General features: G+C 41.4%; 1 protein-coding gene across 3 annotated transcripts; it reads right to left on the reverse strand.

Annotated features, from left to right (window-relative positions):
• On the reverse strand, nt 1–27,455 carry IRS2 (insulin receptor substrate 2). Of its 3 annotated transcripts, none has more exons than XM_027639771.1 (2): nt 23,570–27,454; nt 1–2,436 (listed from the first exon to the last, which is right to left on the reverse strand). In XM_027639771.1, exons 1-2 carry the CDS (start codon nt 27,069–27,071, stop codon nt 2,432–2,434), a joined length of 3,507 nt encoding a protein of 1,168 aa, XP_027495572.1. In that variant the 5' UTR covers nt 27,072–27,454; the 3' UTR covers nt 1–2,431. The 3 variants fall into 3 exon arrangements, with proteins under 3 accessions (XP_027495572.1, XP_027495553.1, XP_027495562.1); XM_027639752.1 differs by lacking the exon at nt 1–2,436 and adding an exon at nt 19,597–21,543 and having other exon boundaries at nt 23,570–27,455; XM_027639761.1 differs by lacking the exon at nt 1–2,436 and adding an exon at nt 21,842–22,275.

A 27,455-nucleotide genomic window follows, 5' to 3' on the forward strand; every position in this document is an offset into this window, starting at 1 on the left:
TTTACTCCTTTCATAAATAACGTATTTTATTGCATATGGCTATTAAGGAGAGCATCCATGATCAATACAGACTAAATACAATACACTACTCTAGTTCCATTTACTCTGGTCTCCAGCAGCATCACATTTATCCTTATATACAGCGTGTACATTGGAAGACACAGCAAGATAAGTTAAGTCTCTTGTCATATCACAATAGCAAGAAATATATTTAACATCTTGATATCCAGAAACAATACGTACCCAAAAAGAAAGCACTGCTTAATAACTGTTAAGGTTATATAGCAAAAAATATTTTAAATTTAAGGTAAGTCAGGCAAAATGTACAAAGACCCAATATACATTGTGAAGTTATAGCAAACATAACATTTATACATTTTGGTTCCGTTCTGTAAACTAAATTAAGAATGTAAGTATTGCATATGCCTTTGTGAAATATACAGGATAGAGAATAATGGACTATATTGTCAAGTTGTTTCGAAGTTGCTGTATGCATTTTAGCCATTTGTTTCAGTGGCACAATTTCTTAATTGATACAGAGGGATACTTCAAATTAGAGATGTTCAAAACATTGAATTCAGCAGGTACCACACTCAGTGATGGTGGGGGCAGGGGTCAGGGGAATGGTTCAGACAGAAAATGTCAAATGTATGTAGTTATTTTTCATTCCAGACTTGAACAAGCAGCATTTTAGAAATTCTGAGAACCATTTATAGCATTATTGTTAGAAAAAAAACCTCAAACAGATCAGATATTTAAATTTATTTTAGATGTAATGTTGTATTAGCCTATGCATTGCTGTGATTTAAGACCCCAGAAATTACAGTGAAAAATAAAGTGTGTCATAAGGTAGGGAAAAAATTAGTTTACATTCATCTTTGTCTTGTAATACAATCCTCAGTTCTAAAAACTCAGCATGTAAGCAGGAAGACCGCGTTGCCATTCATTGTATTTGTAAGACATTGACTCTTGTCTTCCTCAGAAAAAAAAAAAAAATCCCAAAGATAATGCATTGCTGATAGTGAAGTACAGGTTCCACCTAGCACAATGATTAAAAAAAAAGTCTCACATAACTCATAACTTAGTAATACTTACATGTCTATCATGTCTATCAGAGCAGGCACTGGGGAGGTACCCTTTAAATGTATACAAACTCTTCAACAAATTTAGCAAAGGAGAAGCAAGGTGGCATGACATTCTGCTAGTCTGGTGCAAGAGTTGTATGTGACTTCTGTGACAGTAGCTGCCACATCACTCGGATTTTCAGGCCACTGGAAATGTGATGCACAGGTAGCCTTGAAAAGAACTCAGGATAAGTGACTGCAATGGTTCTTCTTCCCTGTAGTAGTGCCTGCAGCTACAATGGTGCTTTCCTGGTAAAAGGCAAATATCAGGACTTTCTAGATGGCAAGATAATACTGTGTTAATATTAGCGCTTGAATCTGCCCGATACCCACTATCATCCCTGCATTCCTAGCATGCCTACGTGGATTTTTGGTTACAAGAAACGCAGCTAAGAACAGGGTTAGCTGACAAAAGTGAGCTTGTAAATAGACGAAAAGGCTTTTGCAATCTGAAGTACCTACATAAACACCTACATAGAGAGGATTAAACAAGTGTGTCAAAGGTACAGAGATACCTCTAATACAGTTGGATGTTTTTAACTTATGTTTCTTCAGTTACACATTTTATATTTTTTAACTACTCTGAATCCTTTGTCCAAGTCTAATTCACAGAGTTTCATCCCATTTTAGAATTTTCAGTGCCCTACTTCAGCTTTGTCTGAGAAGTAAACCCTGCGGCTAGCGATTCAAAACCCAGCAGCAGCAGCAACTGCACGCATTGCAAGTTCAGTAAGGCTGGCAACCGTTCTTGAGAGACTCAGCATAGAGATAAAGGAGTTCCTGTTGTACACCAACACCGCAAATCCGGCTTTACTTTGAACTGAGGTAGTACTGTCGTAGGCTTGAAATTATGCCAGTAAATACCAGATCTTGCTGCTTCAGCAGGTGTTACAGAATCCCCTAATATGCCAAAGAATAAATATAGTTGTCTTTGAAGGAAAAGAAAATGAAGGCATTGGCCATTAGTAAAAGAGGCCAGCAGAAAAGTTCCTACAATTTAAAGAGCATCTCCAACTTCTGTCGAAACAGCAGCAAAATGATACCATAGATGCCATGGACAGGTAATGAGTTAGGCAAGTTGCTTTCCCTTCCTCCAAGATTCGTTGCACAGTTTGGCCCACAACAGGTAAGTAACTGTTAGGACCAAGAATAACAACAATAAAAAGTAAACCTTAAGCAGCTTCAGTTAACAAAAAAAAAATTAAAAACAAAAACCCAAAAACAAATAAACAGAAAGGTATACGCTGAGCAGCTTCTTTGAATGTTGTACTCTGTTGTTTGAGGTCATGGTCAGAAAACTAACTCCTTCACTCTGAAAAGAAAAATGAAAGAAAGTCAATAAAAGAGGCAAAAAATTTTCATATATATGATTTAAACAACACAAAAAATACCACAGAGAGATTATTCAGAATAGGTTTTCACATGAAAAAAAAAGCTATGCAATAATTGCTTTCATATTTGTATAAATCATAAAGTATTGCAGAAGCAATATAGGGAGTACTCCTCAGTATTTTTAATTCCTTTGAGACAATAAAACCAAAATAGATTATATACAAAACCTGGATGTCAAAGTAAGCACAGTGCTTATCTGTGCAAGTTTCAATCCATATAAGCCTCTGATAAACCAATAAAAAGGTTTTTCCCTCAAGTTTACACAAAAACAAAGGCTGATACATCTTGACATATATGTGAGAATTGCTAAATTGTTACTGAATCTCTCAGAGCTATGGTTTACTTAAGAAATTAGTCCTGCTGGAGTCAATTGGAGCCACTATATGATCAGATACTTAGAATATTACTTGGTATTTTACTTCATGTCACAGCCTGAGATTAATTACTAGCCTGCCAAGACCAAAAGGAAAGCATCTCGTTGCCCCCACTTTTCTCATCAGAAACTAAGTCAAATCTACCCACTGAATCTTCAGTGAACTAGCTTTTGTTGTTTGGTTCGGAAGGATGTTTCAAATTAAGAATGTGAACTGGCTTATGATGAAAACAGAGCAGCCCAAATCTGCCACCATCATCCCGAATGGTTGTATGGGTGAATATGTGGCAGGATGGACAGCTCTCACACAGCAGCAGAGATCCCTCATTTGAGGAAGAGACGCCTAACAAACCACTTCGTTCCCATTTTTGTTCAGGGAAGCAGCATAAATGCATCATGTAGGCAAACAAGTGAATGTTTAAAGGTCAGTGCTGACTCTGCATTACTGCTTTCCTCCTTCAAATAGAAACCAACATGACAACTAAAATTACATTCCCAAAAGTGGATGAATGATAGTGAAAGCCAAATAAAGTTTAAAAAAAAAAAAAAATCTCATCTTCAGATAGGAAAATCAGTGGAAAATGCACAGAGAGCAAACAAGTATCTTTCCAGAAGAATGTCAGCCTAAGGCAGACACGAGGGAAGATTATTAGCAACTGAGTAAACCTGATGTTGTGCTTGCAGCACACCAGGTACTGTCCAGTCAGAATTAAGCTGGAGTAGGTGAAGTGGCTGATGCTTCAAAGTGCTTTCAAACTTAGTTCAAGGGGTTTTGTAGGTGGAATTATAGGACTGTGGGCACAAGCCTAAGAGCCTATGATGCAATAAACACATCATTCAATGACTCTATAATGCTGACCTATAACTCAAAATCTACCCCAAACAGTCTTCAATAATGAAACAACTTTCCCTGACTTCAATAAGTTTTGAATCAGGTTTTGAACAAGCTTTGAATCGAGAAAGGAAAAATAACTACTGCTACCACTTTACCCACGTAATAGCAATGTCAGCTTCAGAGGAAGCCTACTTGTAAGAAATGAATTTGGAAGTTCCATGCTAAACTAAAAACAGAACCCAACCAAACAACAAAAAAAACCCCAATCAATAAATACCACTGTTAATTTTTACCGCAGTGATTAGTATCTTTTATTTATTTCAAGCCAAAGGTCAACATTCCACTCACACAGCAAGTCACATCAGTATGCACCATCTTTATCCAGAAACTAAAAATTCCTACAGGACACAAACATATTCTCTAGTAACTTCATTCTCCATGGACATGTACAAATCAAAATATAAAGTCTAGCACTGTGTCAATACTGAGGTTTCCTCTTGGTTTTGGGCTTTATTAAGAAAAGCATCCATGACCATTGCTGAGTTTCCAAAACATCTTTTGTCATCTGATTCCATTAGTGCTTCTTGGGGAATAAATCAAGCAATAAACACACAACACAAACTGCTAGGAAACTACCAAATACTCATAGACTTGTTAAATATACTGTGAAGAGAACACAATGGTTACCTAATTAAGGAAAATCTACTCTGCTTATTAATTTTCAAAGTCAGTAAGCAATGAATAATTTTTTTTTAATTCCTAAAATAATTCTCATCTGCTAAGAAGCACACAGGCAAGAACAGTTATTCATGTGGCTCATGGCAAAATATGTTGCTGGTTATTCATAACCAGTAAATTTATTCACTGGCAGCGTGACTGCCAGAGCAGATCAGGCATCGGACGCAGAACCCCCCGCTCTGCTGCAGGCTTCTGCCCTGACTCCAGACAAATCACTCAGTGGCTTTATCTCTGTTTCCCCTCCCCTTGCTGTCTGCCAAATCAATTAAGGTTGTGGTTCTGCTAACTAACTTTTCCTGGAAGAACACTCCAATTAATAAAACTGAACGTGGAGTTTAACAGCACGTAAGTTCATGGGCATCAGGCCAGGCTGTTAGACAGCACAGCCCAAGGAACTGAATCCCACCCACACAGAGATGCCTTTGGTACCCCAGACACCTGGGAGGAGATGCATGGCACTGGGCAAGGTAATTGGCCACCCAGAAAGTGCTAGTGTACCCTCCCGACCCTCCTGCTTCCTCCAGCTCCATCCATCATACCTGGTCAGGCACCTCACAGGAGATGGGCCTGCACAGAAGCACTTTTTCACGCCCAGAGCAGTCTGTCAGCAAGCCAGTGGAGCAGAGAGGTAGGAGTTGAGAGTGGGAAGGGACAGCATTGGTCCTAATAGTAATCAACCCCGTGCTGACCTGGCACTGACAGCAACAAGAGATGGTCTGAACCACAGTCTTCAAGGGCTTCTTTGTAGGAGGGATCACAAGATGCACACACATCATAAGGTGTAAACTTGGCCAAGCATCCAAATGCAAATACAGCCTGCCTGCTACCCAGGGTGCTATTGGGGAAGCCCACAGTAGAAGTCAAATCCTGATGTGGCTCCAACTCTCATAAAGCAATGCAATGAATACTGTACTTAACGTTATAGGTAACCCTGCTAAAGATAACAGAACAACTCATGTGCTGAGCTATGGCTCTTCACAAGGAATTCCAGGGAATCTGAGCTCCGCTCAGTGGGACTCCTCTTAAGAAATAAAGCTGAGTACAGCCACTGTCAGAGGAAAAGGTTTCAATCAGAGCTTGAACATTAGCTTTATCAACACTTTGCAGGAAATCATGAAGTAGTACTCTCTGAAAGTACACAAAACCCATGAATAATACCCATCCAAAGTAAATTGATGAGAAAAACAAGCTAAACTATGAAACGAAAAAGCCGTGTTATTTTTATTTGTTAAACAAGTCATGGTTGATCATAATTGGAGACATGCTGCCCAAAGTAACTAGGCTCTTTTGATATGTTATTCTACTAAGAAACAGTATGCAATGTTATTTAGATATGTCTCTGGTTTTTTATGAATTTAGAAAAGTGAGCATCTGACCAACACAGATTCTTCGTGACAAATAACAAAAAAAAAAAAACAAACCAAAAACAATCAATCAAAATAAAAACCCCAACCATACACTATATTTCTTTAAAGTAGTAAAGTAGGGATTTTCCAGCTACAGTTATCAATACTAAAATGAGCTTTACAATACTTTTAACTCTTGTGTCAAATGGTTAAAAATCATATCATCTTGAATTGCATTAAGATAACCATGGAGAAAGATTATCTTCTAAAGTGAGAAACAAAACACAAGATTACCTAGGAAATTATGCCGCATGTCAGTACCTGCAAGTACCTTTTGGTTTTTTATGCCCAGCATACACACAAGAGGTTAATATGTTCATCTGATGTCATGGACAAATACCCAGAACTTACAATAAGTGCTGACTTTTAACCAAAGGTACTAAAACCCAAAATAATTTGGATATATTTTGATGCCATATATTTACATGACTAACACTTATTTTACCTACAATCTTACACTGGAGTTTAAGCAATTGAGTCTGTTATAGAAGTACAGACGAGAATGTTGGCTATGCTTAGTTGACTTCAGAATTTGATAGAATTTGTGTTTCATATAATTTTGTCAAGGTTCTTATACATTTTGTAGTACCGAAAACTAAACATTAAAATGTAATTACGTGGAAAATAAAGGATTAAGCTTACAAATGTCATTATAATAAATTTATAGTGCTGGTCCAGAAATACATTTTCCATATCAATTATAATAAATACAGGCACTTCAAATTTAAAATTAAGAAGTAGACATGCTCATTTTTCCCAGGATTAATTTAATACAGCTGCTATTATATCTCTTAATTTCAGAGCTACAGCCACTGTGTACTATTAAACAAGTTTGTATAGATGTGATTTAATCTCATGATTAGGAATACAATAAATTAGACAACAACCTCTCAACATAGTATTATCTGAAATGTGTTCAATTATCCTCTCCCTTGCAAGGTGGGTATACAACCGTTCAAAAGCATTACATGAAATTAAACAAAATCCATCTGCTTTCTCTGTACAAACAAAATCCTAGAAAATAAACATGTTTAGTCCTTCTGGCCTTCCACTGGGAGTTTGTAAGAGGGACAGAAACACACACAGAAGAAGATGTAGAAGCTATATAGAAAATTTGCCACTGAAAAGATCAGTCTGTGGCAGGCAGGCAAAGAGCCAAGAGTCACTCCACAGTTCACATGCACAGGATGCACAGGATTTAACCATCGTGGAACAAGAAGTCACATTCTTCGCTGATGACCATTATCATGCAAGTGGAATTGCCTCCCACCTTACAACCACCACATGATTCCTATATTAGTGTAGATTCAAGACCCAACATCATAAAAGCGGCCTCAGTGAGGTGACTGGTTTAATTTCTACAGCTCTTTTCACTACACCAAGGAGAGAGAACAGCTCTTCCCAGGTGCAGCCTGACAGCAATATCTGCATACAAAGAAAGGCTGGAAGTTTCTTAAGAGACAGAATTTTTGCAAAACAACATGCTCACCTTCCAAATGATAAAGGGTGAGGGTAGAAAGGATTGGTGACTAATACACTGAACTACCTACCCACCCCATCTTTGGAGAAACAACAACTGAATTAGCACACCTGCCTCAACAGCAGAGACCAGGCAAGACTCAGTTAAATTCTACCAAACCCTGTGTGTACCTCCACAACTCTGATCTACTCACCCTATGAGGAGCTAGTCACTCTAACTCCTTAGAGTCAATGGGAAGAAACAGCCACTTCTAAGCAACAATTCTTCTGTCCTATTTCATACTGGGCTGTGATGAATAAGAGTTCTGAAAGATCCCAAACTCTGTGAGGTGTACGACTTGGTATTATTTTAGGAAAAAGAGATCATATCCTTTTACACACCTTTACAATTGCTGGGAAGTTTGCTCAGCTGGCATGTCAAAGGCATATTTTTCCCTCTTCTAATTTATATCAGTAGTCATTAACAAGGTCAACAAGGAAGAAGAGCTCTTGTAAGTAGAGCCTGATATTCTCACACAACTGCCGACTGAAATGCTGTCAGTGTTGGCTGTCCTATTTCAGGCAGCTAACAGTGAAGGAAAAAAAAAAGCACAATCAGACTTCTGGTTAGATCCATAAGTGAAAATCTGAGTGCCGTCCTAAGTATCAATGGACAATACCAAAGTTCAACAGCTGCTCCTGAACCACTAGGCTACCTCCACCCACATGCCTGAAAACACAACACTAGAGTACTCTCAAAGAGCTTAAAAGCATGCTTTTTCTCTCTCTCACTTGGGATAAAAAGCAATCTTTTCCACTGACTAAACTGAAAAATTATTCATATTAAAAATTTAAATATTAATAGGAACAGAGACAAGGACTCATGTAAGTTGTGGGAAGTCATGTTCACTCTCCCTTTCCATTACAGTGAAAACCTAATATCATGAAAACAGCTTTCAGTAAGAAAGAGCAAGAGCACTCTACCAAAGAATATATGGCAGAGATCTGCTGTAAGATGAGGAGGGGGGAAAGAGGACTGAGATTTTTTTTTTCATCCAGAAAGGTACTGGACACTGGTCAGTCCTGGGTAAGTGCTCTAGCCATGTAAATATTGTGGGGAGGGGAACAGAAACACTTCATCCAGGCACTCTGAAAGACTGATCCCTGCCTCTATCACTGCCAAATGGGCTTAGGCACCTCATATCAAAAGCAGCTTCAGATTTACAAAGCCTTTGAGAAAACTGGAGCATTCCTCCTTCCTAGAGGAAGACATGCATGTGGAGATACTTCTCAAAGTTCTCATCTAGTTTCTACTGATTTACCTACAAGGACAAGTCAGCTTGATAACAATCATGAGTTAAGCTCTCGTTAACTTCCTTAGTATTGCAGACTGTAGAGTTGTATTGTAGACCAACAGCAACCGCTGGCACAGTGGATACTGTCTGAAAGCCAGATTCACAAATTTAGTGAGTTGCCCTTACCCTGTTGGTTTCAACTCCTTCACCTGCTTGAGCCTTAATAGTTATCCCTCTATGGAATCCCACTAAGTCTTCTCGAAAACAGCCACTCTTTCTCTAACACAATCCCCCAGGAGACATTTCCCACTATTCCTTCAACAAACAGTCAAATACCCTGGTAAATCAAGCCAAAACGATGTCTCAAAGAACAATATTTGTAGATCTATTATTTACAGATTGTATTCTATTCTCCCTTGCATTAAATATGTTTCTGAGAAATGCTATAAAAATAAAAAAAAGTTTTATGTTACATTTTTAAAACAAACAGGCATCTGTAACTTCCTACTCTGACTTTAAGCTCAAGATGAATTAGCATTTCTTTCTGAAGCTGGTATGGATTTTATTGCATACAGAAGTTAGTATTATATTAAGACATGAAAGGAAAAGATGTATTTTTGTCACATGGTCATGATAAATATCATGCACCTATCACTCCTGGAGGCTAACTGATACTCTGTTGGAAAGCAGAGGCAAAAAGCGTAGTAAGCTGTATAATTTTGGTGGTTGAAATTTATCTTCTGAGAACACCAGTTTCAAAACTGGAAGCTGGTCATAAAATAATTTGATAGCAGAAAGCATATAATTACTTCCTCTTTTTTACTCATATTTTACTGTCTTTTGCAAGCAAGAAACACAGATTATACTGAATGAATGAGATTGTTCCCAGCTCCACTGGATGCACCTTGAATCCTCCCCATCTAAGAGCTTATTGCAGAAAAAGAAGTGAAGCAAGCCCACACTGATTTGCTCTGCAAGACAAAACAGATGCCAAAAGTGAATGCAAAGCGCCAGGTTTTACCTACCCTAAGAAACAAGAATATCTGAGACATGCAATGAATCTCAGTTTAGAAAACAGTGCTTATTTGTTTTTTCAGCTATGAGACCTGCTGTACAAAATGTTACTTTCCTCAAGAAAAAAACCCCCAAACTTAAAGAATGAAAAATACTATGCTGTCAGTGTGCTTTCACAGCACTTTTCGCAAAACTTCAAAGGGATTGTTTTTAAAAAGAGCAAAAAATTAGTGTTGGTTATATACATTACGCGCTCCAGAGCAAGATGCACTTTCTTCTGTAATTACACAAGTTCTCAGTAAATATTTACAGAAAAAGAGCTCTACTCTACTGTTTCACCATTTTTTTCCTTCTCTCCCAAGTGCTCTTACACAGGTGTCTTTGTTTTGTTTTACGGCTCTCTACATTTTTTGCCATTAAATATATTTATAAGCAACCAATTACACTTAATTTCCTTAAAAAGGAAATTATCATTACTCATCAGTAACTGATACAGCATTTTAAAAAAATGCATTTTACTTATACCAATATATCTGACCACATGCCTATATAACTGACATTGTCATCTTTTTGAGATTGTATCATGTTGCCAGGATTGTTTCTATAAAACAAATTAAAACCCATCTATGTCACTCAAGATGCGATACTTTAGAGTTTGGCTCTAGTCTCTCAATGCTGAGCAGAGAATTCCCCTTAAGTTCAGGGAGGCTTTCCAGTACATCAAGACCTGCATATATTTTCTCCCATTGCCAGCATCCCAGCTCTTTAAAGATGCTTAGGACATCTCGAATAGGTGTGATGAACACCTCTCAATGTCACATCAAGGAACTATGACTTCCTGTAGGATATCATGCAGTGGTCGAAACTTTATAAAGCTATGATGCTGCTCTAGAAGTTTGCTCTGTCAAAACCAGAAAGACTGCAGACAGTGCCACAAAGAAATACTTCGCAAAATACCAGTATTTCCCCCAAGGCATCTGCGCCTTTAAAGCCCAAGTTTGCTTGCAAGCAATAGGGCCCCAATACTGTTGCATATTTCCCATATTGTAATTGACCAGGAAAAATATTGGAAAGTGTTCAGCCAACAGTGCAGCAGCTGCAAACAAACCCCAAATCCCTTTTAATTTCACATTTACTGCACAAGTACAGTATACATCATCAACTAACTAAAGTACAGTCTGGGTCAGGCAGGAATACTTAGCTATGCCAGCTGATCCACATACAAATATCAGCCTCATTTCAAGTCCTTCTGCTTGAAATAGACTCCACACAGCAAGGTTGATCTCACAAGCTGCAGATCTCTGGAAGTTCGGTGTTCCATTTATGCCAAGCATATAAGCTCTCTCTATGGTCAGGGGAGACAGCTTTGTGCCAATCTCCAATTCAGTCAGCCTCTTCAATACTTAAAAGGCACTTGTATCCTTCTAGTGACTACTTACAGAAGCCAGATCCTTATTTTAGGAGAACTGCTTCAGTAGGCTCCTAATAAGGTACAAATTAAGTGACTACAGATTGGGTCAAATCTCTCAGTTCTGCAAAAAGTGCAAGAACATTGGCTAGATAAAAAAAACCACCATTATGTAGAAATCTAAAACAGGAACATGGACCCTTAGGACATATCGGAAACACCTGAGCTGGAATCTGCAACATAAAAGACATCAAGCAGCTTCACTCAGGACACCTACATAAAGGTCCCTTAATATTTGGTCAACCTCTAGCCTCAGCCTTTTAATTATAGTCATGTCCATCAGATCAAAACAGGAACCCAGCACAGCTGAATTCCACAAAATCTGTTAGGAAAAACAAAGATAAATGGCCTCCTCTGGAACATCCTCCCTCGGCTTGCAAATAATCCCATCCTGTCTGTGCTAAACAATCCTACAAAAACATTTCTGCAAACACAAGATGCCTGTTTACAAGGAGGGAAAAAAAAAAAAAATCAAGCAACCTGAGGCACTAATAAAAGCCAAAACAATTTTGACAGCGTCTTTCACTTTGATGCCTCAGCCTCTCCAACTATCAACAAAAACGAAAGAAAAAGGCAGATTCAAATTATGTTTGAGACAACAATGTACAGATACACATTTCTATACAGCAGGAATAAGACTTGGGCAAAATCACTTTACCATACCCATAAAACACATATAAAATAAACCCAACATGAACAGGCTGTAAATGACTGGTTCCTCCATATCACAGATTTCCAAATTTAGTATAAAGTAGTCTGTGGACCATATCAGAGGTCCTTATTTCCAGTAGCTATTTTTAAAGTACACTGAAAAAATTAATTGAAGTAATAATTATTACTATTCCAGAAAGATAATATACGGCTACAAATGGCCCAAAAAAGAACCTAAGATGATCAATGAGAAAGAAATGGTTTCAAGCCTCCCTATTAATATCTCATTACTGCTATGAAAAATCTTGGAAACCCATGTCAAAGTAAAAGTTACACATTACAGAACCAGAGGAGAAGTTAGAGAATGGTGTCGCCATATACAGCAAGACAAACACACCTGGTAGGAAAAAAACTTCCAGTACCAGCTGATCCAACGAAGAAACAATTTCAAATTTAAAAGACAGATGGCAATGCTGTTCATTCCAACAGCCATAGCCACATTATACTATATCCTGTACAGAATGGGTAGCACTTATTTTCAATGTTTTTCCTAAACTAAATCATGGAATTTGGACAAGTTTCTCCCGCTACTCAATTAACTGACATTTACCAAACCTAATTATTTTTAGCAAAGTGCTTTTCTGAACCAATGAGACAACAGGTTTTTATGTATCAAATACAAACAAGGCTAATTCTTACCTAGCGAAATAAAATAAAGTGTATCTGATGCAAATAAGTTAATATATTTTGAAACATTCTGGAATGTTTCTTTGACTACAGAATCAAAATTAAGATCTTAATTGGGTGCGCACGCGCACACACACACACAGAGAGAAAAACACAGCTATACTAACAAATAAGATAAAGCCACTTCACAGGCTAATAAAACAATGTGATTACATGGTAAAAAAAAATATTGCAAAGAAGAAATTTAATATAAAGTTTCAATAAAAGACTTATTTGTCTACTGTTTTGCCATCTTCAGCAGAACTTAACAGAACTTTGCCTCCAGAGAAAAATGAAGAAGAGTCAGCTGCTCAGGCAGCCCAATACAAAACATAGGAAAATGCCTCAGGAAGACAAGCAAAAAAAAAAAATGAGTGCCTGATAAAAGAGGCACCTGACTAAAGACAGGATGTATACACTTCATTCCACTCAGCGTGGAGAGTTTAAAGTTATCTCCTACTCATCACTCCTCAACAGAGTTCAGTATTTCCTATGTACATGTTGTAAGCCCCAGCACCTTTTTTATTATAAAACCTTCATTCTGTTTCTCCTGTGCCTTATTAAGGAAGCAGTGCAAGCTGCATTAAACTAATACTATTCTTTAGCAAAGTAGAGTAGAATACTTTAGCAAAGTAAGCAGAATACAAGCCTGAGTCTACATAACACAAAATATCATGTAAATAACTCCCAGTACGTTTTTTTAGAACAGTATGGATGAAATGCTGTCACCTTGTAAAACTGGCAACAGCCAAACTATGAGAATAAAGAAAATTGAAAACATTTACTGAGGAGTGAGAGGAATAGAAAATAGAAATCTTAATATAACAACATAGCATCCACGTGGCCAGTATGGCAAGTTAATGCTTGCCACATTCATGACAGATGAAGCAGACTCAACACTTAAGGAATTCCTTAATTTCAGACTCAGAGGACTCTCTAAATGACCTCTAACAATGACTCCATCAAAGAGCAGCCTGGTATACAAACATCCTACATAGCTCATTCACAGCAGAGTCCTGCTCTCTCTGCATTCAGGTACAACACTTTGACCATGTTCACTCAAGCTGCAAGATCTAAGTATTGTTTACACTTCCTAGCACAGTCAAGTGTACATTTACTAAAATAGAAGTTCATCAATTTATATCCTGAGGGCTGAATCCTAGTTCTACTAAAAATCAATTATATTTCACTACTATCAAGTTGTGACTTTTTTTTTTAAAATAACAGGTGTACTATCTCATGTTACCATATCTTACAAACCTCTCAGTTTACTGTCCCTTGAATATTCATACTGGGGGGGGGGGTGGGAGGGAAAAGAGGACACAAACTAGAAATCACAGTGCTGAAATACGTCAGTGCATTTGTATCTGGAAATCATCCTAATGGCTAACATTCAACAACCAAGTACCATCAATTTATTTATTTAAAACTTACACAATCTACCATTTATTTAAAAATACACTGATTAAAGTTAAAAGCTTATCTTCACAGAATTTTTATTTGGTATTTAAAGATTAAAACAGAATAGTATAATAAGTCTCCTTTCTGTAGATATCGAAAAGAAAGCAATACTATCCTAGCACTCGTTAGAGTATGTTAAGCCTCTCTCTGATATTTGTGAGAGTAACTGCTAGCCTATTGGGATTATAAAACAGTAAGTACTAACAGTTTTAAGTTTATGGCCAATTCTTTCAAGTATTGTGTGCCTCAGGATCATATATATATATATACACACACATGTTTATTCCTAATGGTCCTCCACATAGTTCATTTTCTATAACTATTATTAAACTCACGAGCACTAATTCTGTAACTTCACCATTCAGGGAATTATGTAACCTTGCATGAAGTTATACAAGATTGATTCCAAATCCAAACATAATGTTCGAAGTTCTCTGCTAGATCAAAACTAATTAGCTGTAAATAATTTTATAATAAAGTGCCTCATTGTAGTTCACAAACAACTTTCATAGTCATCATCAACACAAATCTTTATTGTTTCTGCACAGGATTCTTACAATGAAAGCGCAACTTTTCTTTTTGTTATGTTAGAGACAGTATTATTATAGTTATATTTCATTAATTTTGACAGATTTAATTGCTTGGGACTGAAATCTCTTGTAAAAGATGCCAGCCCACCCTCATATAAATTTTTCCAAACTTTTCTGATGTAAAAATGAATGGTGTTAGAACACAACTGAGTGCAACTGCCTTACAGAAGAACTTTACCTCCACCTTTCAGTTCCAAATCTCATAATTCTGTCACCAGAAATCTTTTTTAGGTGTAAGTGAAAATTTTGGTTAGACACATCACCTAACTTTTGGTCTGCCTTTTAAAGTAAACTAAAAAGCACTTCCTGAAGTTTTTGAAAAAATCAGTATCAGAGAAGCTAGTAAAAAGACTACAGAAGAAATTCACACCCGAACTTCTCAGTAATTCAAGCATGGGAGAGACCATGGTAGTTGAAGCAGTCAACTCGGTGATGTAAAAGAGTTTTGTATTAACTGGAAAACTGATGAGGTTTGTGTGTGCTTGTCAATTTTACCCTAATTCTTTTAAATAATGCTGAAATCTAACATTACCAGTTATTGCAAATAAGTTTCTATAGCCTCAGTTATCTTCATCAGTGAAGTAAGACTAAGCCAAAGTCATCATTTTCTTGTTCTTGAGTAACTACTCAACATCACTGCTTTCTATGTAAGAGTGAAGTCTAACTGCCCCAAAAGACTGTCAGATGTCTTCATCACCAGAAGTCACAAGACTGACTGAACAAAGGCCTAGATCCAAAGCAAACAACAACAAAAAAATCTTCCTAATTCTCATTCCATACATTGACAATGCTAATCAATTTAATGAAGTGTTAAACTGGACATTATGACTGCCTTAAACACTGTTTTTTAAATAATATACTGCCTCAGAGGAAACAATGCAAGAGGCAAATCTAAAACTGCTTAGATCTTATTTCATTGACATGATTTTCCCACTGTTACTGGAATGATTTATTGATTTGTCTTTGACTGAAGAGAATCAAAGTCCTCTGCCTCATGTTCCACTTATAGTCATGTTCTTAGTGTACTTTAGGATATCTGTAAAACAGATCTGTAAATTGAAAGTCAATGGAACAATAAGTTTCATACCTTACACTCATCATCACGGCACATATCAAACAAACTTTACTAGAGCATCACTTGGAAAAGCTTGGAAAACTCTCCACAGTGCTCTACTGTTTCTAAGAAGCTTCTGCTGTTTCTGATTATCAGCAAGTTTGCTATTTTGGCATCACACTAAAGCCCCAGTGCCTCCATTTCTGACCCCTTCAACAAAAACAAGCTGCTCAACAATGTCTAATCCGTGCGTCATGTAATCCTGCTTAATACCCTACAAACTCTGGGTAATATTTGGGTAGTTTTTAAATTTAGCAAAGAACATCCTGGCCTAGTTCAAAGATACCCTTGCCTTGGGTAGTGTCCCCTAGAAACATCGCCCACACTAGTTACAAAGAGGAAAAGCAAACACACGCATATGCATAACAGAAATGAACAAAAAATAAAGTAAGAAATCCTGGTCTAATGACATAATAAAAACATATCAAATTACAAATCAAATTATTGAAATGGGAATGCATTATGCAAGCACCAAACGTGCCATCCAAACAATTAAAGAGACATTCTGTCATTCTAACACCGCTTATGGCCTCATTTGCCAGCGCAAGCACATCTAACTCCCTGCTAGCAGTGAGGGCAGACTATGCCGCAGAGGATAGTGGCAGAGCCAGCTAAATCACACCAGCCCAAGCCTTCCTCCCATCAACACTGAGCTATTAATATAAAGCCAGCTACCACTCTGCCAGAGAAGCAGAAAATCCCTTCTTTGAGACATTGCTTTTTGAAGCATCATTATCTTAAAAGTGGCTCATACTAAAAACACTACCAAAGAGGTCTAATCTAAATTCCATTATAATTTTTCAGCATACTGTCCTGACTGTCCTGCCTAAGATTTCTCAGCCTCTTGTTGAAGGGCAAATACGTTCCTATTTTGTTTAGGCTGTCAGGCAGACAGTCTCCAATCATTAGCCTCTTGTCAACAGTGATGCTGGGGTAGATTACCACTGCATAGTGCTTGTAATGGCAGGTGCATGGCCCTGGGGCTGCCATCTGCCAGGAAGGAAGTGTTCTCCTCCAGGATGCTGAAGAGATTGACAAATAATGTAAACCAAACACTGAATCACTCCTAATCTATGCAATAAAGCTATTGCATTACTCTTCTGCAGTGTAGATGTTATCATCAGAGGTGGAGAGTTAGGTTTGTGGCTAAGGTTGTTTTTTTTCCTATTTTTGTGATTGATTTACTGAGGTAAAAAACACACTCTAAAGTAACTTTTATTTAATTGAGACAGGCAATTCTGGATTTGAAAAAAAAAACCAACACCCTAGTATCAAAGATGTTTATTCCGGAAAGTATCTCCCCACTGTTAGCTCGTAACATATCTCTTTCCAGAGTGTATAGCCCTTTACTGAGAACTGCATTTTTTTAAATTACTATTTTTGATACACCTACACACAATTTTGGGTCATTATCATTGATAAAAAATTCAGAACCTCTGTTTGAAAACTATTTGCTAAAGCAAAAATAGTAACAGAACTCCAAGTATTGTCTTTGGTCTTTTGAATCAATTTCTAAAGGCATTTTTGGTCGGATTGAACAACTCTCCTAAACAGTCCTAGTTTAGTGGCCAATTTGTCACCTCAGCTACAAAGCACTAGTACAACTCCATAGAAATATGCAGGCACTTACCTATTCTTCAGGAAAGTTACTCATTACCATTTAACTGGCAATCCAGAGATTACAAACTACTGCTGTCTTTGAGTGAGCCTCAAATGTTACTATATATGTTAGCACTTTAACACTCCATGAAATGTATTTTTAGGCGATCCTCTGTAAAAATCTCTGCATTGATTTCTCTGCGGTTTGGATGAGGTTTATAATATTTAAGTCTTAAAAGCTTGTTTTAACTATGAACACTTACAGTCCTGCAACTGAGGGATTCATTTTGCCTATATTAGTGTGGAACCTGCAAATACAATCTTAAACCAGTAATCCTGGTTTCCTCCAAAGGTGACAGAGATGCAGAGGAAAAATCCATGCTGCTTTATAACTCGCATTTAAAAGACAGCGGGAGCAGTCACCTTTGCTGGCTCTGTTTACTGCTGCATGTTCTCAAGAGTGCCTGGCAGACTGACTAATCCAAGAAGCCAACATGCTGGATAGCTAAAGGCAGTTGACACAAACACAAGCGTAAAAAAAAAAACAACCAAACAACAGCAAAACAACACACACACAAAAAAAACACAAAAAAAGTTTTCCCTTGAAAAGTCTGTAGTAGGAAAGGCAGCCTTTTCAACAACCAGCAGCAAGGGGACTACGCAGTTGAACTTGGCTTTTCAAAGCTGCCACTCTTGACCCCCTATGTGCATATGCACAAAAACTTTAAAAATAACCATATGCCAGACAACAAACACACAAAGAAAACATATCTGAACTTTGGGGTCACTACACAGTCTTCTAAAAACTCAAGGAATACTACTGACTTCTGTGCTTACACAGATCCCTTCAAGCAAACTTTTTACGAAACTACAACAAAAACAGTTGTGAAACCCTCATACTTACAAGCCCTAATTTATCAAATCAGTCAATATATTCACTTTAAATTGCTATTACATGTACTGCACCAACCTAATGTTAAAACTTCCACAAAACTGCTGGACTATATCATGACTAACACAACGAACACAAAGAAAACAACACATGTACAAACAGTACAAAAAGCATACTATACTTCAACAAAATCAGAAGAAAAAAGCCATAGGTTTATTACTTTAAAAAGAAATATATTAATACACATAGTATCTGTCCATTTTTAGATAAAAACTGATATAGACAGGAAATATCTGGATGTAACTATGTTGTCATTTAGCTATTGAATAGGGAGGGAAGTCAGATTACATACACTAGCTAAATTTTTCAGTGGATGCTTGCTGTGTTTCAACTTATAAACCACTTCAGCATTCCAGTGTAATTAACGCTGTTTAAAAATAACAGTAAATCAAGTGTGAAGAAACACGTTATTCTCTCCTTATTAATAAAACCCAAACATAAAGAATGCCACCATATAAAACACATCCTAATACTTTTTCTGTTCAAACACTCCTTTATTCTTATTACTTACAAACCAACATTAGTCTCTGTAGCTATCTTGAAAGAAATCAAGTAATCAGAAGCAATCATCAACCTAAAGCATTTCCTCTGCCTTAAGCAATGACTGTACTGGTTCAGTTTAGAACAAACCTACCATTCAACTTGGTCTATAACACTTTATCTTAAATGACTCAAAGTAACCATGACATTCTTTCTATGAGCAGTATAGCTAAACATAATTTAAAGTATAAAGAATAAAAGTCTAATAGATGTCATGCATTTTAATATTCTATCTGCTTGTAAAAAGCTGACATCCCTATAATCAACATAATTTAAAATATCAAAGGCTTAATTTAATCTTAGATAATTTCAGTTTATATTTCATGTTTCACAAGTGGTACTGCTAGGTTCAGACCTAAGCATTCAGACCTGACCAAACGGTCAGCTGTAAAATGCTATCTGAAAGACAATAAGTGAATTTTGAGATGTTGTAAAAAAAAAAAAACTCTCAAGTTTTTAATTCTAACTGTAAGTTAAATAATCAAACTATGTAAGTTATTAAAAGTAGTTCAGTTCTTTCTGTTGTTAGTTTTGATGTTTTCACAGAACTTTACAGTAAGAGAAACTACTAGAACTGATTTATTAAAAAAAAGACTTTAAAAAAGTTTAGATTTCTAACACAGCATATATTTTAATACTTTGAAGAAATAATTTTACAATCAATATTAGTTTTGTTAAAGAGACAATTAAACATTCTCATGTTGCTCTGAGAACCAAAACTTTATGGCAGCTCACATATGAAGAGGAAGGAAAAAAACAACTTAGTAATATAATTCATTATGCAAAGTAATCCCAAAGAAAAAGGAAACAAAGGTTATTTCTTTAACAATCTAAAATGGCATTAGAAAGACACAAGAAGAGATTTCTTAAGATAGGCTTTTATTGTTCAGGTGCAACCATAAAACCCTCACAAAACTGAAAGCTAATTGACAAGGCAGGAGTGGGGGTCATGATTATCAAAAATCACCTTATTACCATCTTAAGTAGATGCATTACAGATGATGACTTCTTTAAACAAATCAAGACAAAAGAAACTAACACAGGAGGAAAAGAACCTTCAGCTTTTTTTGCACCATTACACATAGTATCTGCCCATTTTTAGAAAACTAGACCAACTACTAGAAACATTTACAAGTTAAAGGTACAGAGCACTTTGTGAATGGAAAAGAAAACAAAATTAAAAGATTAACCACCCAATTCTGGTGGTTTCAATTAAGCAAAATTCCCTATTATATATTCACTAAATTTAATGGGAATCTTAAGAATTTCAGGAATACACACAAACGGTAAAATCTCCATTAAGACAGAGACAAAACTACCATTTGACTTCAAAAGAACTAAGATCCACTATAAAAAGTCACATCATTATTGGGTATAATCTCTCATAAATATACTGGAATAAATAATTTGCACTATATGAAAAAAAACAGTGTAAACATCTCCATAAATAATTAAATCCATACATGGTTCATACGTTTTTAAGCAAAAAAGCAGTCATAATTTAAGAACAAAGGCTAATCATTAGCAAGTAACAAGCTTTAACCAACCAGTAAGAGTATTATTTTATTTACATTTCAGATGAAGGCAATTGTTTCTCCAATTACTAAATATTTTCACATTTTCAGAACACAGTAAAACTAAATAAAACTATCATTTTAAGCAACCTTTTAACTGTTCTGTTTTGACATCAGCTGTGGATGCACTCCTTGCTTCTACCACGACAGGATAATATGGAGAGAGATTTCCAAAAGCACAGCACTCCCTGCAGCAGAGGCAAGTTACAGACAGTAGAGACAAGCTACATGTGGAAGCCAGTCACCTTCAAATGATACAAATAGTCTCCCTCAAAACATTTATCCACATGAAAACACAAGTACTGCTACAAACCTTAAAGAAGAATTCAAACTGGTTTTTTACATGTATTTTACACAAATCAAATGTTAATTTACTAAGAAGGCAATTACAACGGGCTTGTCCGTATAGTCTGTATCTCAGCTTCCTGTTCTAAATATTAAATATATGTGGATTCTCCACTGTTTTAAAATTACTAGGAGCCACACTTGGTTTTTGAAGAAGTAAAGCTTCTCACTTTTCTAATATAGTTAAAAACAAAATTCAAAAACAGTGCAAACAACTAAACAAACAACACTGATTATATAAGCTCTCTCCTGTACAAACCATTTTTACAGAATTAGATTTTCTCAAACCTGCTGCATGACTAATGTTCAAATAATCTTGCTTACCTGCAAAATACTGTTTTCTTTAAACTGCATGTGTTTCTCTATAAAACATGAAATTCTTAGTAGTCTCCCAAATCAAAATGTTAGAAATTCAAATACATTAGTACAATACTGGTTGACCTTTCTAAAAGGTAGCAGAAGTCCTTCTGTAAACAAACTTTGGTGTGAAATCCCAGCGAAAGCCAAAAGGGAAACTAGGAAATTTGCAGAAGTTTATGTTTTGATTCAACTTACACCGATTAAGTCCTTTGTGATGTATTTCTCCTTCCCCATGGTATGACTTTCCCAGCTTGACTGCCAAAAGTGCAATTAACCTGATGCCTCAATTTTGGTACCCAACCCTGCACACCATTGGCTGACGATGCTGGTGGTGTGAGGTTCTTCCTTATCACCTTTGGCCTGACTCTGGTTACATCCATTTATCCCCGTACCCCTGAGTGTACCCCACAGGCTGGCACCCCTCTCAGGGAAGCGAGGTGCTGGAGAATCTCCGCCCACCTCCTACAGAGCCGGTCAATCCCAACGAGCCTCCCCGCACCACTTCTCCACGTGACCTGCGTTTAGAAGCTTACGGGAAAGAGGAAAAACAAACACGCATGCAGATTAAATATTAAAATAAGGCAAGCCTATAACCATCCTTGGACAAACACATGCAGCAGCACTGAGCCCTCTCCGCTGTACGCCGAGTACCCCATTAACACGGCTGCGTTATCCTTTTGTTTACTGCATGGGAAGGACAGCGGTCGTTCCCCCCCTCCTTATCTGCCCGACGGCCTCTCCCATTCCCGCGTGCCACCGGGATGCCGGCCGCGTTCCCGCGCCGGGTTTTCCCGGTAACCGGTGTCCGCCCTGTCCCACCCCCCTCCTCCCGCCTTAGGGTTAGCAGTTTGGGGAATGCTGTGGAAATAGCTCTTTCCCAACACTGGGCTTGGTTTGCAGTTGGGGCTGTAGGTGGCTCAAAAAAAGCTCCTCGTTTTTGTGAAAAATCCGTCTGCAAAGCAAAGGGGCGTGATCGTCTGCTGGCGCCCGGCAACGCCATCCCAAGGCCGGGCAAGGAGAGCGGGGGCTGCAGCATCCACACCGGGCTCGGGCAAGCCACAGGGATCCTGAAAACGACCCCAGGAAAACTAAAAGCAAGACACAAAACAAGGCTCTGCCCTCAACCCTTCAAGTCATTCAGAATAAGCCTTCATCCTTTCAAACTCTGACATTGCATTCAACAATCCTCTCGTCTTAATTAGGTTCAAAGCTTGCTCTGCAAACGGTGGATCTCTCATCTTTTCCATCTTCCTGTACTTCCTATCAAAAGAGAAAATATTTTCTTCTTCAAAATCAACTAGCTACTAAGAAAACACAAGGAAAAAAAACCTGCATGTGGCTTTTACAAGCTGTTGCTGTTCACTTGTTATTGATGCCTCTATAGCACGGTGAATACAGAAGCAATACTTATCCCCCTCCAAGCAACTACTTTTTCGTAACGTCATTTCACCCAGCTAGACCCATAAACATGTATTACAGCTATATATGCACAGAGCTTTAAGCTACCACGTCTTCCATAAATTCAAGAGCCGAGGGAATCCTAATGGTGTCTTATCATTAACTTTTTCTCCTTGACAGATTGGCTATTTTGTGCCCTCCTCAACCAGCCCCCAGTTGTGTACAAACCCTCACTCACTGAGGGGAAGTGGGTTCCTATTTTGGGGAGAAGGGAAGGTATTTGTTTCTTTGCTTTATTTTTTCTTTCAACAGCATAACCAGCACCCCAATAAAGGAACAGCTACATACTTAAAACCTATATTCTCTCTCACACAAAGTTTCAGATTTCTTCAATTTGCTTTTATCTCCGAATACCAAACATTTACAATCCATACAGAAGGAAGCCAACCAACTGGTCATCCATGCTGGGACTGAGCCGTCGGGGTGGGCCCTTAAGTGAAATGTGTGATACAACATGTAACAGCTCAAGCATACAGTGACTTCTGGAAAAAATTATTACATTTTTTTAAATTCACATTCCATGCTTACTATGATGTACTGTTAAACTTCTGCAAGAGAGAAGGTATTTCAAAACCGTGATATTAAATTTATCTTTCTCATTTTGATATTACAGACATTCTCAGCTAGAGAGCCAAGGATTGTTTCTGTAATCTGATGTCCTCAGTCAGACAATCCTGTTTTTAAGTCAATCATTTTACATTTTTAAATAGTATTCAGAACCTGCATTAACATGAACTATTTTGGTCACATTTTCCAAACACTTTCCAAAATTTTATGTAAGAAAACTGAAAGACAGCCTAAACATAGTAACTGTGTAAACATCAGCTTCTATTGGGATACCCAGAAGTACACACTAATAGTAATAGCACAGTAGAACTGAAACATGAAGAAATATCACAAAATTAAACCTTTTTTCTCATACAAAGAGCCACCAAATTCCTCCAAAACTGCTTATTACAGGATGTGTAAAAGTGGGATAGGAGTGATTTTTAAGGAAGCAAGGAGGGATAGTGCTCTACACGACAAACACACCACTGTGATGGCAAACAGGAGGCACAAACACACATAGCAAGCACTGTCAGATGCAGCTACTCACCTTTCACAGCACTTGCTTCTTTCAGGTTGTGAGACAGAAAGTCTATGCTGGCATAGGCGCTCATCTCTACTCCATTGATGCCCCCGTTCAGGAGGTGCCTGGCTTTCAACCTGGATTTGTCACAGTTTGCCAGGGACCCATCCACTACGTCAATGGCAATGTAGTTGAGGCCATTCTGGAAGCCAGCTGAGGTCTCGCGGCACATGGGACTGCTACCCTGCTCCTCCTCCAGGCCTTCGCTTTTCCTGAGGGACACATTCTCCACTGAGGCCGAGTTGTGTCGTTTGGGGTTGTGTGCGAAGGAAGGGGACACTGGGGTCACAGTGGTGGTGGAGGAAAAAGTTTCTGAGCTGTGCCTCCTCCGCCCCTGAGGATCTGCCCGGATGACTTTGGCCCCCCGGTTTGGGTCTGGGGGAGGGCTTGAGAGAATGAAAGCCTCCACCCCAGAGAGGGTGAGCCTCTTCAGCCCAGCTGTGGGGCTCGTGACCCGGGCACTTTCTGGCTTCTGAACGATGGGTTGGGGTGGGGTGGTAGCCATGCCAAAGGTCATTTCAGTGTAATCCCCACCATCTGACGGGCTGGATGAACAAGCCACCCCCACAGCCGCCTTCAGGTAGCGCCCATTGGGCTGGCTGGTGCTGGAAGAAGAGCTCGGTGAGAGAGCTTCCAAGGAGCCCACTGAGACCGTGCCTGACTGCGAGGGTGACTGTGACCCAAAGTCCATGTTCATGTAGTCAGAAAGCGGGGAGCGCCTCTGCCCCGTGCCTGAGCCCAGGGAGGAGGCCGGACTGTCAGCAGGCAACGAGGGGGGAGAATAGACAGCAGCATCCCCAAAGTCAATGTTGATGTATTCACCAGGGCTCTTGGGCTCAGGCAGCAGAGGGTGCTCGTTCATGCTGGGCAGCACCGTCCGCAAGGTCTCCAAAGAGAGGCGGCTGGGCCGGGCTGCCCGCTGGCACCGCTGGCTCAGGAAGCTCTCAGTCCGGCTGTGCCGCAGGGGTGAAGGCACCATGTGGCTGGAGGGGGTGAAGGTGCCGGCAGGTGACTGGCCCACTCCACACACCACCTCCTCTGGGATCATCCTCCCCGGGGAGTTCATGAAGACATACTGGTCACTGTCCTTTGCCAATCCCTGGCTCTTATAGGAGCGGGGTAAGGAACTGTATGAATAGCAGCCAGGCTTTGAGGGCTCACTGGACCCATGCCCTGATGGGGCAAAAAAGAAGTCGGGGGGGGTAAGGGAGGGAACCTGGGGCCCATGGTGGGGGTCCCGAGGGGACATATTGATATAGTCTCCGTTACTCAGTCTTCCATCTGAGCTCTCCACAGATAGCTTGGAGCCACACCACATCCGCATGTACCCACTATCATCAGGGGAGCTTTCCCCAGGTGAGCTGGTCTTGTAGCTGCTCCCATTCCCGGGGGACCCACTCCCCACCCCTGTCCGGGGCTGCAGAATCTGCTTGGGGGCAGACACACTGGTGGGGCTCATGGGCATGTAATCATCGCTGCCCCGGCTTCCCTGCCCTAAGGCTGCGGCCACACCAGGGGTCATGGGCATGTAGCCGTCATCATCTCCCCCACTACCACCCGTTGCCGGCGGCCCCAGATTAGTGCTGCTGCTGCCGGAGCTGCGGTGGGAGCCGATCTCGATGTCCCCATAGTCCTCGGGGTACGGGGTGTAGGTCACTTTGGGGGAAGCCCCGGCTTGGCAGGAGGGGAAGAGGCGGCCGGCGCTGCCGGCGAAAGTGGCGCGCATCAGCGTGTACTCGTCGAGGGAGGCGGAGGAGACCTGAGGCGGGGCGGGTCGCTGCCGGCACGGCGTGGTCAGGGAATAGGTCCGCTTTCGATGGCACCTGTCGCCGGCGGCGTCGGGGCAGGGCCGGTAGCAGAGGCGGCCACTCGGGGGCCGCTCCATCGCCATGTAGCCGTAGAGATCGGTGCCGCCCCCCGGGTCCCGCACCGGGGGGGTATCGGCCATCGACTCGGGAGTGTTGCTGCGGTTGCTGGCGGTGGAGGAGGAGGAGAAGGGCCGCAGGTCGCCGCCCGGGCTGGAGCCGTACTCGTCGAAGGACATGAAGCCGGCGTCGCTGGGGGAGCCGGAGACGGAGGCGCTGCCGCTGGACGGGCGCTGCGGGTGATGCGGATGGGCAGTCTCGGAGCCGAGGCCGCTGCTGGAAGAGAGGCTGATGGGGCTGGTGGCGGAGGGGGGCGAGTGGGAGGCGGGCATGGACATGGAGCGGCTGCTCTGCAGCCCGCCGCCGGCCAGCACCGGCAGCAGCTTCCCCGCCTGCCGGCCTCCACCGCTGCTGAGCGTGTGCGAGCGGCTCAGGGGAGTCCGCACGGGGCCCGGGCTCATGGGGCTGCCGGCCGCCGAGCCCACCCGGCAGCCGTCACCCTCGCTGGCCGTCCTCACCCGGCACGGCGTGCACTTGGTGCCGGCGCCGGCGGCGAGGCTGTCGGTGCGAGAGCGGCGGAGGAGGCCGGTCTGGCTGGGAGGCAGGTTGACCAGGTGGTGGTGCCGGCGACCGGGCACGGTGATGGGGTGGGTGGCAGAGGCGCCGCTGCCGCCGGGCCCGCCGGCCCCCCCGGAGGAAGAGGAGGAGGACGACTGGCTCTTGCTTCGAGGCCGGAACTCGGACAGCTCCTTCAGCGCCTTCATGGCCTCAAGGATGGTCTCGTGGATGTTCTGGGCCACCACCGAGTCGTCCGCCTGCATCCAGAGCTCGCCGGGGCCGGTGGCGGCCGAGCGCCCCACCTCGATGAAGAAGAAGCTGTCGGAGTGGCCGCAGCGGCGGATGTTCATCAGCTGCAGCGTGACCGAGGGCAGCTCGCAGTTAAGACGCACGAACCCAATGGTGCGGGCCGAGAGGCAGAGCCGGTGGACACCGGTGAGGTTTTTACTCTGCCCCAAGCCCTTGGGCTTCAGCGTCACCTGCCAGACCTCCCGGTAGGCAGCAGTGGCCGGCGCGATCAGCCCGTAGTTGAGGTCTTCACCGGTGGCGGCCAGGGAGGCGGCGGCCGCGCCGCAGGAGGCGGAGAAGGGGGAGGCGAGGTGGCGGTGGGGGGACCCCTGGCAGGCCGCCTTGCCCTCGTTGAGCAGATCGGTGAGAGCCCGGTACCAGCCCTCCTGCTCCTGCTCGTTCTCGGCAGCCACGGCGAAGTACTCGTCCTTGGTGTAGAGGGCGATGAGATACTTGTGCTTGGCGTCCGCCCGCTTGTTGATGTTGAGGCAGGAGTCCAGGGCGATCACCCGCTTGGGCGCCCCGGACTTGTTCCTCCATTTCTTCTCGCTCTCGTAGTACTCCAGCCGGGCGCCCCCCGCCTCCTCCCCGCCGCCGCCGGGGCCGCGCAGCACGAAGAAGCGCTTGTGGCCGTGCTTCTGCTTGCGCAGGTACCCGCACTTCCTCACGCCCTGGTTGTTGTTGTTGTTGTTGTTCAGGTTGGGGCCGGGCGGGGAGCTCAGGGGGGGCAGCAGCCCCAGCACGGCGGGGCTCGCCATCCCCAGCCCTGCGGCGGGAGCACCGCCCGGCTCCTCTCGCTGCTGCCGCCGACGCGGAGCGGAACCGAGAACCGAGTGCCGCGGCGAAAAAAAAGAAAAAATAAAGGAAGAATTAAGAGAAGCAGGTAAAATAAAGTTATTCCTCCGTGGAAAAACGCGGCTGCCCGGAGCCGCAGCGGGTTCCTCCGCTGCCGCCTCTAGGCAGCGGGTGCTGCCGGCGGTCGCCCGGCGTCCTCCCCGGCTCGGGTACCGGCGGCGCCGCTGTCGCTCCCGCTCCGCCGCTGCTCCCGCTGGTGCTGCCGGCGCCGGCGGGAGTTTCGCCGTAAGTAACACATCGCGCTCCGAGTGCCCCAACTAAAGAGCAAAACAACACGTGACCGCCGC

The sequence above is a fragment of the Corapipo altera genome, unplaced genomic scaffold (assembly GCF_003945725.1).
Source record: "Corapipo altera isolate COAL_440 unplaced genomic scaffold, ASM394572v1 0, whole genome shotgun sequence".
Lineage (NCBI taxonomy): Eukaryota > Metazoa > Chordata > Aves > Passeriformes > Pipridae > Corapipo > Corapipo altera.